The sequence below is a fragment of the Leptonychotes weddellii genome, chromosome 7, assembly GCF_054177405.1.
Source record: "Leptonychotes weddellii isolate Sample4059 chromosome 7, ASM5417740v2, whole genome shotgun sequence".
Taxonomy (NCBI): domain Eukaryota; kingdom Metazoa; phylum Chordata; class Mammalia; order Carnivora; family Phocidae; genus Leptonychotes; species Leptonychotes weddellii.
In genome coordinates this window covers 78297786-78310267 of record NC_138375.1, presented here as the reverse complement: position 1 = coordinate 78310267, position 12482 = coordinate 78297786, and the positions used below count along the sequence as shown (strand labels likewise).

The 12482-nt window shown below is 35.4% G+C and overlaps 1 protein-coding gene across 1 annotated transcript in view; it reads left to right on the top strand.

Annotated features, from left to right (window-relative positions):
* LOC102743681 (adhesion G-protein coupled receptor V1) overlaps positions 1-12482 on the top strand; it is a 226255-nt gene that overhangs the window by 23919 nt on the left and 189854 nt on the right. The window contains exon 2 of the mRNA XM_081826583.1: positions 10581-10765. Within this exon, the coding sequence (XP_081682709.1) occupies positions 10581-10765 (185 nt within the window). The remainder of the gene's footprint in view (positions 1-10580; positions 10766-12482) is intronic.

The window sequence follows — 12482 nt, the reverse complement described above, 5'->3', positions numbered from 1 at the left end:
AGGGGCGCCTGGGTGGCTCAGTCATTAAGCGTCTGCCTTCGGCTCAGGTCATGATCCCAGGGTCCTGGGATCGAGCCCCACATCAGGCTCCCTGCTCAGCGGGGAGTCTACTTCTCCCTCTCCCACTCCCCCTGCTTGTATTCCCTCTCTCGCTGTGTCTCTCTCTGTCAAATAAATAAATAAAATCTTTTAAAAAAAAAAAAAGAAAACAAATGATATTCTATAAATAGGTACAAAACAGAAAGAAACTCAGAAAAAGTGGCTAAAAGAACTTTTTTTTTAAGGTAATAACTGAATCTCAGAGGAATGAAAGACGAACTAATTATAGCAGTGTTCAGTGAGATGGAGGCGTGCCACCTAATGGTGGTTCAAGAAATCTTTGTTTAAACACATGATCCTTATATTTCAAAGGAGCAAAAAGGCAAGTGTGTCTTCTTGACAAGAGATACCTTTAGCACACTCATACTGGGAATCTGTGTGCACATATCTTGACTGACTTTATTGCTTCTAAATTTGCCTCAAAGAATTTAGTGTCGTGAATCCTTCATTTTGTGCTTTGCCAAAGTGGGATAGAGAGAGCGCAGTTGAAATCCATAATCTTCTAGTGCCCCACGTACTCTAGAGCTGAAGCTTCTGCACATTGTTCTTCCTGTTTTCTTGGTGAGCATTTGTAATTCAAATATGAGCAGCTTGAATGGCTTTTGTGATCTAGTTGATGACTCAAGCATTTGGTACTGTGTGGTTTCATGGGAAATGTCAACCTTAAATATTTTGGAAATACGATAGAAATCTGAAGTGCACATACGTTATTTAAAAGATTTTATGTCTCAAGCATTTACTTACCTCATTTGTGTTTAGTAATGTGTTACTTTTCTTGGAAGTTTTGGTTCAAACTGTACAGTTGTTTACTGAAATGGTTTTGTGGAACCAGAGTCGTATGCATGTGCCAGGGTGATTTGTTCTATCATGGTTACTCCTCTGAAAAAAAAAAGAAAAGAAAAAGAAAGAAAAAAAGGGAGATTGTGTTAAAGCACACTTTGCAAAAGTTGGTAAATATGACTCATAAAAATGTAAGATGAGCACATGTCAAAGATATTATTCAACCCATTAGTGAGGAAACCAAGAGAGTGTTAATACTGCTTCAAAGAGCTTTTGAGGGACTAAGTATGTATGAGAAAATTAATAAAGGAATGTTGAGATAAGATTCCTAGGTTAGTTATAAAACTGGTTATTGTCCTCCAAGCAATGAAGCTGTGACCTCTGGATTATCTGTTTCACTGGACAAAAATTATTTGCACCTTTACTGCATGAAAATTTCCAAATGTACATGTAACTTCACTAAGTCTGAAACCTTTTATCAATAGTAAAGAGTCATTGAGTTGAACAAAGTGCATTTCTTTAAATCTTGGATGGGTCTGTGCCCTATCTGATATTGAAATTACATGCCGATGCTTTTTTGCTTTATATCCAAGTTTTGGATACTTTTTCTTAAAAAGTATCAATATTGTTGAGCCTAACCTCTGTACTCATGCTAGGTGTTGAGAATGCAAAAGGTATCCAAGATGGGCGAGATCACTGTCCTGATGCTTTTCTTCTAAGGGGAGAGACAGAATAAGTGCACGTTGTGATTAATGAAAGAAACAAAAAGCTGAGAGGAGACCATCAGAGGACAAATGTCTTTACATACAGAGAATAGAAAGGTCACTCTGAGAAGATGACATTTAAGCAAAAACATAAAAGATGGGAAAGGTGGGAAGGAAGAGAGTCCTAGCCTGGGAGCAACCAGCTATAGCACAGAAGTGAGAAAGGGCTTGACTCATCCAAGGATCTGGAACACCACCAGTGTGGCTGTGAGTGAGGGGGAGAGTGGTACTTGATACAAGACCCAATAGATAGGGTCTGTTTATACCAGGTCTTGTAGTCCATGGTAAGGAGTCTGCACTTTAAGTACAGTTAGGAGCCTTCAGAGATTTTTCTTATAGAGGCCTTTTTATTATGGAAAATTTTAAACATTCACAAAAGTAGAAGAAATAGTGAATCTCCATGAACCCATCACCCACTTTGGAACTAGATCCTAGGTATTTTGGCTCCCAATGCATGATTAATACAAAAGTAGGTGAAAGGCAAAAAAAAAAAAAAATTAGTTGAAAATATAAGGGTGATGAAAATAATCTGTTGGAAGCAGTTAATGGGAGATGCCAAAATGTTTTGTTAGAGCCATGACAGGATTTAAAATTATACTTGAATATTTAAGAAAATTGGAGAATATAGGAACTTTAGATATACAATTTTAATATTGGGTCTTCCTAAACTACCTAAAAGTTTATGGTAAAGTGTTTTTTTTTAAAAATTTGTATAAACCCACAAGGATAGAAGAAGAGAGGAGAGGAGAGGAGAGGATAGAAGAGGGGAAGAGACAATAGCAATGTGGTTTTTGAGCCAGAAGGCAGACAGATGAGTAATAATTGGCTTAGCAGACTGACAGCAGCTTAACTCTATAAGCTAGCAGGCCAAGGAATAGCTAAATTTGCACAGAATTCTCAAAAAAATACAGGGAGTGGTAGTGCCAAGTACCTCTGTAACTATGGGGGTGGATGGGCTGGGTAAACAACTAGATGGGATTAAAGCTGTCTCAGGAGTCATTGTATTGCTATAATTAGCATCTGTTCTATACTGTTGCTGACCCCTCTTCCCTGCAGCTCTACTATTTTTTCTCTGGATACCGTTAAACATAGTTTTTGATTGGGGATCTGAAGCATATTTGAAGGGGGAAGATCCCTAAAGAAAACAGGAGATTAGATGACCATATGATTACTGATTGCTGAGGTTCCAGTCACTTTCCTGCCCTTGGTCCCTGAAGTCTTCGTAGTTATATCTGTATCTTGTAGATAGTAGAATGGAAAATTCTTCTTTGGGGAACCTGATCAACCTGAGAGTAAAGTCTTTTCTAAAGGTACTAAAATTGAGACTTCCTAATAAAAAGTTAACTCGTTTCACCCAGTGTTGACAAGCTACACTCACATATGTTCAAAACTTCAAATTTTTCATTTTGGTCTCTGATTCTTAATCATATTCAGATAAACAGATCCGTATATTCAGCACATGCAATCATCCTTTTAGTCTCTTACTTTTAAACATATACAGATAATCAAGAATTACCAGATGTTTGAAGAAATCTTATGTAGAAGATAGATCCCAGATTAAATAACAAAGCAATTTAGAGGTAACAAAGACTATAAAGAGAAAACTTAAAAAAAATTAGTACTTTCTGAGAGATAAAAGAAGGTATTTGATTTATGGAAAAAGAACAGGATACCATAAATTCTTGGAAATTGAAAGCACAATAACATAAATTTAAAAAAATAGTAGGAGAATTGAAATTTAATGATGAGTTAAATTCTCAGGCAAAGATCAAAGATTTGGAAATTAGAGAGAATAAAGGATAAGAAAATGAGAGGATCAATTCCAGAATACCAAGATCAAATAATAAGAGTTTTAGGATGAAAAACAATAGTGAAAATGGAAGGGGGAGAAATCAGTGTAAAATAAAATTTTCCAGATCTGAAGGTTGAGTGTCAGACTGAAGGGGGCTGACTGAGTGCTCAAATGAACAAAAATAAACCCATTCCAAGAAAAATCCTGTAAAATTTTATAACACTGTGGACAAAGAGAAGAACCTTCCAGAGGGAGAACAAAGCAAATAAACATACAATATTTCATAATCAAAATGATTTTGGATTTCTTAACAGCAACACTGGAAGTTTGAAAATAATGGAACAGGGCTTTCAAAATAATGAAAATTATTTTCACGTGAAATTCTATACCCAGTGAAAATGTTGTTGAGTGGAAGATTAATACACAATAATTCCTAACGTGCAAGATTTAAAAGGTTTATTTCTATACACCCTTTCTTAGGAAGTTACTGGAGAATGTTCTCCTTCAAAACAAGGGAATAAACCAAGTAAACCAAGAAAGAAGAAAACATGGAATCAGCAAACAGATCAAAGAGAAAGAATCAAGGGGGGGGCCTGGGTGGCTCAGTTGATTAAGCAGCTGCCTTTGGCTCAGGTCATGATCCTGGAGTCCTGGGATCGAGCTCCGCGTCGGGCTCCCTGCTCAGCGGGGAGTCTGCTTCTCCCTCTCCCTCTGCCTGCCTCTCTGCCTACTTGTGCTCTCTATCTGTCAAATAAATAAATAAAATCTTTAAAAAAAAAAAATCAAGGGGAATCCCAGGATCATTCTTGTGTTCCACGTGTAGAGGTCAAGAAGTCCCAATGAATGTAGGCTTGACAATATGTGGTCTAGGAAAGTGCAAGTTGCCAGATTTGTGTCTGTTTCCCTAGAGGATGATTTGACGGGTGTAGTGAAAGTCCGTGGACACAATCATTTAATCAATGAGATCTACAATGGTGGTGGAATGTAGTTGAGACAATTATATGTGTTCCCATCATGAATGTCAACATCAAACCATCATATCCATTTCTCTATCAACTACCATCTTGAGAAGATGTGCTGATTCCTGAAGTCTGTATGCAGAAGGAAAAAAATCTGTCACAGAAATTTTCTCCTATAGATGGACATCTTAATATGTACATAGATTCTCTCTTGTGAGAGATAAAGTTGATAATTGTAATTGACTCTGGGTAGGAGGGGCATATGGCTGGTGGGGGCTGTTGTGAGGGACACTTACCTGTTACTATTGTGCCAGCATATATGTATTTTATTTAAAGATGAATAAAATATAATATATTCCTTAAAAATTTTAAATAAATTAAAAAACAAAGGTAGTAAACTTTAGGTATAGTCCAAATAACTATAAGAGGCTACCCCCTTCTTTTATCTAAAATATCTAGCTTTTCCTCTATTTGTATCATCAGCTTACATTTTATTGAAAGTTGCAAATTTAAATTCTGTTTTGGTATGGAAGAAGGAAAACATCAATTTTTTGTAGTACTCACCCAAATATAAATAACACAGGTTAAGAATTCTTAGAGGCTGAATAATTTATGATATGAGTGATGAAACTTCTCTTGTTCCGTAGGAGTAACTCTATAGCTTTAGAATGCCCGTTAGTAAATGTAATAGAATTGAAGTAATTCTAAACTAGAAAACCTTTCTCCATTAGGATCATATTTTCAGTATCAGTTACCTGGTGGTCACACTGTGGGAAGATACTTGCTACGGCATTGACAAGGCAACAACTGAAACAAAAGGTCAATGCATCCCTTCAATTCTGCACTAATAATGTTTGTCATTTCACCGTGTCCAGTCACTCACATGGGTTGTACAGTTGTTTATTCTGAAACTTAAAAAGACAAAGTTAACTTTTATCTTTTATTTATTTATTTATTTATTAAGTGGGTGGGGGATGAAGGAGCGGGGGCGGGGAGGGAGAGAGAGAGAGAATCTTAAGCAGGCTCCACCCCCAGCGCAGGGCCCAAGGCAGGGCTCCATCTCACAACCCTGAGATCTTGGCCTGAGCCCAAATCAAGAGTCAGAGGCTTAACCCACCTGGCCACCTAGGTGCCCCAACAAAGTTAACTTTTGAAGTGACCAAAGGTTTTGTATGAAAGCTGATTACTGCAAACTCAGCAAAATCAATTTTTTATATATGTTTTTCTTTATGTTGTCATCTATTGGGTGCTGATTCTCATTTATTACTTTATTCTATTCTATTCTGTTCCTACAAACTTACTGAAACTTCAAATAGAGGGCTATTCCCATTTACTTAGGATATACTATACTTACTATCTTTCCTAAGGTACTGGTAATTAGAGGTGAGATAGGAGGAAGATAAGCAGGATTTAGACTTCTGTGGTTAGTATGACATATTGTGTTGGAGAGTATTATAAATGATGTTTAATATGTTGTGTGCTGAGTAATCCAAGTGGAAAATAAAATTAGTGAATACCAGTAGGTTTTCCAAAGAGAAAGTTAAGAGCTAGGGATTCAGGAAAAAAGCAAGAGAAAGGAATTAATGCTATGCTGATTTAAAGAAGCGTAATATTGGGGTTCCTTGGGACAATCAGAATGCATCATCTTTTCCAGAACACTGAGTCAATGTGGTGTACTCCTGTCCCGCTTCGTTTTATTGTGAAGGCATCTTTGGTTTGTCTGCATGTCCTAATTTCCTTACTAGTCATTGTCAGTTTTGAGGTGGAAGGAGAAAATATTATAGATGGTGGTAATAACTGCATGGGAACAGGAAAGATAGCTAGTGTGGTATTTTCACAGAAGTTTAGAAAGACTAAGACTGTTGAATGTTGGAGTGAAAGAGGAGGAAACTTCCACTTGGTATATCCTGACATGGGTTCATAGTGTCACAGATTGGACGTTAACGGATAAATATCGATGTTGAAAGTGACAGAAATTCCAACCTAAGCTGGCTGTCAAAAAAAAAAAATGTAATTTATTGCCTCAGTAACTGAAAAGGCCAGGGTAAAGCTGGATTCAGGAAGTTGAGCTTGATTATCAAGACTTGGCTCCTCTCCACCTCTTGGCTCTGTCTCTGGCAAAATGTTTTGGCTTCATTTCCAGGCTTTGGAGGAAACTGTCCCCAATCAAAATGATCCCGAATCCAGCAGTAGAGGGAATCTGCATCTTTATGCTTAAGCAGGAATCTCAGAATTGTCCTTTTGGTTTGGGTTGGCCTGATCTGAGTCATTTGCCCATTGCCGTGAGAATCATGGAGCCAAGAACCGTTATCTTATGGATGTTTATATCCTCAGTGATGAGCCCAGCGTGCTGCACAATGTGCAGGAGCAGGTGCCCGATATAACCATGTTTTAATCTGATCTTCTGAAAGCAACCAATTTGCATTGTAGGTACTATTCTAATACGTTCCTGATTTTTAATTTTGAAATATTTTTTGCAGAATTAGATGGCTTTTTGTATAGGCTGAATGTGATTACTGGAATCTAAAAACCAAACACTTTGTGCCTATATGTTATCAGGACTCTGTCAAAGCTTCATAGTAAAATTCAGGAAATAAGCAAGAAAGTAACATAAATCTCATATTGTTTTAACATGATTAGAAATCTATTCAGAGATAAGAGATCTATTGACAGGAACAGCTTTCATTTCCTTTGAATCATACTGAGCAAGGTGTGAGGAGAACATGATGATAGTTGAAAAGGAGAGGATTTGAATATTGGAACATCATGCCACTGCAGAGCAGAGGAATGACTTAAGAATGCTAAAATTATTCTTTTACAGTTGTGACAGAATATGAATTATGGACATCTTTAAGCACATGTTGTTTGGAATTCATTTTACAGAGAAGTTTAAAATAGGTGGTCTGATGAGTCATGTAAAACTTTTCTTAGATCTAGTAAGAGAAAAGTTACCTGAAATAATATAATACTTATGTGTTGTGTCAGTTGTTAATGCCTAGTCTTCTGAGTTTAATAAAGGGAGTTCCAAAGACTAGATTTTTAGTACGATAGAGGAAAATGTACCTAGTTACTCTAAAAAAGAAACTTCAGTATTTGTGTAATTATGCCTGTCTTTTAATGGGAACTTCATTTTCAAAGCTGTTTCTTCATCTTTTAGTTTCTTTTGAATGCCAACTTTGCCTCAACAACTTTTCTTACAAGTTGAAAAGATGAAAGCAGGGGAGAGTCAATTATCAATGATGTCACAGAATTTGAGGCATTTCCAATCATGCTTGTTTGTTCATTTCACATAATCTCAAAATTCATTGATGTGCACCAATTTAAAATGAATTTACTGACTTAACCACAAGATCTTGGAGCTCTAATTGCCTGGGAAATAGCAAGAATGTACCACTTGAGCTCATTGGTCCTGACATTAAAAGATGCTATTAAATATTTAAAGTAGTCAGGAGAACTGTAGTTTCTGTTAAATAAATATAATGTTTATTAGAATAATAATGTGCACACTTTTAGGAGACTTGTAATTATACAGATTTATGGAAGTTTTGGTTATTGTGCATGAGTTTAAAATATTTGAATGTTTCGAAACAGGTAGCATAAGCAATCTACCAAATTTTTCAAGATGGAGACATGATTTGTAGGACTAGAATGTAAGAGGCAATATAGTATGGTTATGGGGTGAAGTCTGCAAGTGGACTGCTGGGTTCAAATCCTGCCTGGTCACTTAAGTAGCACTTAGTTAAGTAGCACCACATGTGTTAACTAACTTCTCTGTGCCTTAGTTTCCTCAGCTATAAATGGGATTAATGCTACTAGTACCTTCTTCACAGGGATGTTGTGAAGGTTCATTGTGTTATTATTATATAAAGTTTCTGCAACAACAGTACATAAACATTAGCTGTTCTGATCACTTCCTATAGGTCTTTGCAGTTTTTCCTCAGGATATATGGAATCTTAGAATATAATATAGTAACATATAGAAAAACATGTATAAGGAAGTCTGCAGTAAGTTCAAGCATACTGCATTGAAAAATTCAATAATTAACTCAAACCTGTAAATGTGGTCTATTGTACGTCCACTCCAGAACACACTCCTCATACTCTTCCTCACAGTCTAGGACAGTGTATGTCAAGTGTATCTCAAGGATCAGTTAGTTACATTAGAATCAACAGGGCTGCCTGTTGAATGTAGATTCCTGGGCCTCAACCTAAATTCCCTGGATCAGAAATTTTGAGTGAGTTAACATTTTTAACAAACATTTGAATTGATTCTGATGCAGAGCAAATTTTGAGAACTTAGTTCCTCAGCCATTCATGATTCCCCTTTGTCATGCTATAATTCACTTTCACTCTTTCTCACTTAGAACTTCAGGTGTCTTCTTATTTCTCTCAGCTCAAAGTTCTGTCACATCTTACGTTCAAGGAATTTTTTCTTCCAAAATCACAATAGACCAAAGTTGATCTTTTTCTTACACATCCAAAGCCAAGCTCACTGCCTCCTCACCCCTCCATTCTGTATTCTCTTTCTCATTCCTAGTTCATTTCTTTCCCACTATTTGTCATAAGTGAGGTGTGAAATCATTCTGGCTTTAGAATTCCACAGAAGATCTTCAGTTGTCTTTGGTGGCCCCAGAGCTGCTCCTACTCCCCTGCCTCACCCCAGGCTTTGCCTTTTTCCTTCTCTTTCTCTCATTTTTTAAATTAACTTTCTTTTGGTTAAGGTTTCTGCCTTAGAAGTCAGGGAAGAGAGAGCTGTTTTATTTCTTCTCCCAAGTCCCTTATTACCATGACAGGTGAACATTCTTAGAGAGAAGGCGCAGGTGTACAGATTGCCTTAGTCCTCCGGAATCTCTGTCCCTGTTGGCCTGTGTCTCCTTCCTGGCCTCCGTCTGACCTCTGCATCCTTGTCTGTGGATTTTGCAGCCATAAATATGTGAGACATCATTAAACCATCTCAGATTGCATTGTTTGAATATGCTTGACTGAGAAAATTGCATTTAAATTAAAATGTATCAAGAACTTGTGTGTTTGGTGGTTTCTAAATACAAAGCCATGTGTAGCCATGTGGAAATACCACATACATGAAAGTTTTATTACTTCTTGACCAAGGTAAAGATTAATAGGAAGCATTTTGGCTCATAGAGTGCATAATGCAGCTCTCCTTTAAAACACATGAACTTGTTTTGTTCGTGTGACTGATCACATAATCCATTGGAATCTTAATGATCTGTGAGATCAATTGTTCACATTTTTAGAGGTACATCTACATTACAAAACAACAGTGCTTTCAAGAGGCCACTGCACTGTTGTGCTTTTGAAAACACTTGAATCACACAGTGCTGAAAGCAGGAACACTACTGATGACTCATAAACACACACATTCTACTAAGAAAAAAACAATAGAACTTATGGAAAAAAAGGAAATACACACTTTGTCAAATTTTTGTCTATGTTGCTTATTTTTAAAGCAACATAGACATTTTCTAAGAAATGATATTAAGATTTTAGCTAGTAAAATGGGAGAAATTGAAGTCCTGAAAATTTATGTTGAAAACATTAGCATTTCCTTGCACTAACTGAAAATTCTTTTTAAAACATTCTCAAATGAGATAAATTTCAGGAAAAGGTAGACACAACCAAGAAATCAATTTATAATAAAGTTTTAGCTTCAACTGCTTTTACATACCACTTTTAAGCGTTCTCTCATATTTGTGTGATCATCAAATAAAAAGATGAAGAAGCCCCATTAAGATTATTGATCCATTTGATAATTTTTTAGTTTTAGCTTGCATTTTACAGTTTAATTTGGGGGGAATATGGGCTTTAATTCCATTTCCAGGGTACTGTTTTGTGTTTTTCTTAGAACAAATTTTAGGGTCAAAAATTTAAAAAATCCTAATTTAATGAATAAGTTTAAGGCTACTAATAACTATGATCTTGATATATAAGTTAAAGAACAAAAAGTAGTTATGAATTGTAAAAAAGAACCACAGAAGAGATTGTGATTTTTAACTTGCTTCTTTGATCACATATTTAAGTTGGGTGCTTAATATTTGATGTATTTTTGTCTTAGTTGCTTATTGTCTAGCTCTCCACTCTGTGTTTATACCTGTAGGTAAACACAGTCTAATGAAAATACATTAGATATGTTTTGTGAACAAAGCTTTTTTTTTTTTTTTCTTATAGGGATGCCCTCTGCATCTTTACTAGTAAATCTCCTCTCAGCTTTATTCATCACTTTTGTGTTTGGAGGAACAGAAATAAGGTTTGCCGGACAAACAAAATTTGTAGTTAATGAAACAAGTACAACGGTTATTCGTCTTGTCATCGAAAGGATAGGAGAGCCGGCAAATGTCACTGCAATTGTATCGGTAAGAAATGATGTGGTTCTATTACTGAAATAGATGGTATGAAATTTCTTCGTTTTAGTGACAAGAATTTTTTTAACTGTTTGAGATTCTGAGTAGTTTCATTATGATAGATGACTTGCAGTTACACTATTCCATTCATATTATAGTTTATATAGTGCTCCAAGGTAGCATATGCACTTGGCAATAATAGTATTATAACAGTATAGACTGATTATTTTAAAATGTTCATATATTTATTTTAAAACAAATAAAAACCAAAGACATGAATAAGTATTTCTAAGTAAAAGAAAATTTTACTTTGAGTAATTTGGATCCACGTTATCTCGGCTCAGATTATTTCATGTGGTTTAGGGAAAATACATAAATATTTAAAAGCAGAAAAATGGCAAATTAAAAATGACTTTTGTCAGAGAGCTTGGGAGAAAGGAAGTACATTAACTTAAGTAGAAGTTAGGCAGGATTTGTTTAACTATCAAGCTATCTTGCACACAGTTATTGGATGGATTATGTGTGCATATATTTGTGTCTATGTTTAACCAGAAAGTAATGTCATATGACCACTAAGGGTATTGCTATATTTGAGGCCCAAAGTACTTGAAATTTTTTTTTTCAAGAAAAAGTTTTGAAGCAGGAGGTTAAATTACCACATTGTGAAACATTGTAAAAAGAGATAAGAAAGACTACCTACGAAAGAAATCCAGTTTTATAATTTTGTGCATTGCTTTGAGTTTTTAATTTATGACATGTGAACATATTTACTGAATTCATGTGAACTTGAGTATACATTATACTTGGTAATCTTTGATGCATAATTTCAATTGTATCATAGAGAGGTTTTGGGATTGCCCTGTCATTTTCACAGCTTCTCACAATGGTGGCATCATCATTTCTCAATCATTTTTCACCTGTTTGTCATTGAGGTTGCTTCCAATTTTTGCTGCTGTAAATGCTGCTTTGATGAAAATGTTTACATATGTATCAACTTTTACATATTTTGGGTTGTTAAGTGATTTTTTGGGGGGACTGGATTACTGTGTTTTTCTCTTTGTTTCAGTGGCTCTTGATAGCTAATGCTTTCTAAAAGACTGTGCCATTTTTTATGTTAAGGAGTACAAGTTTTTCAATACCCTTAACAGCTTAATTGGGTATCTCAAGTATTTAAACTTTATTCTTATAAAAGAAAACTAGAAATTGACTATAATTTTCCTATACATGTTCTTCATTTTTTATGTGTACTAAATCATAGTTTTTTTCCAGTAGCTAAATTGTTCATTGTGAGATCTTTGGCAAAAGAAATCTCATTTAGCTTTGCATAAGAAGTTGCCGTTTATAATTTCATAATTACTGCTCCCTTGAAAATCTTATTAGCAATGCTGAAGTTACAGAATGAAGTCTTCAACAGTTAAGGAAAAGTTTACAATGACTAATAATTTGGAATGCTAAAGGAATTGGGTCTTTATTGGAGTTGTGGGGGAGAATATAAATAAAACTTCAGTTGAAATTTTTGGAAAAAGCATTTCTTTGAAACCCATAGGGTAAATAACTGATTTTCCTGATACATTTTGGCAGGCTATTTCCACCTCTTCTTTGGGAGAGTTTTAGCTACAGTTAGTTTTCTTGTCAGGTTTGCTGTAATCCACTTCAGATCGGTTAAGAGGCAGAGAAAAAAAAATTCACATCCTTACTTTCCTACATAATTATTACTTTTTTTTTTTTT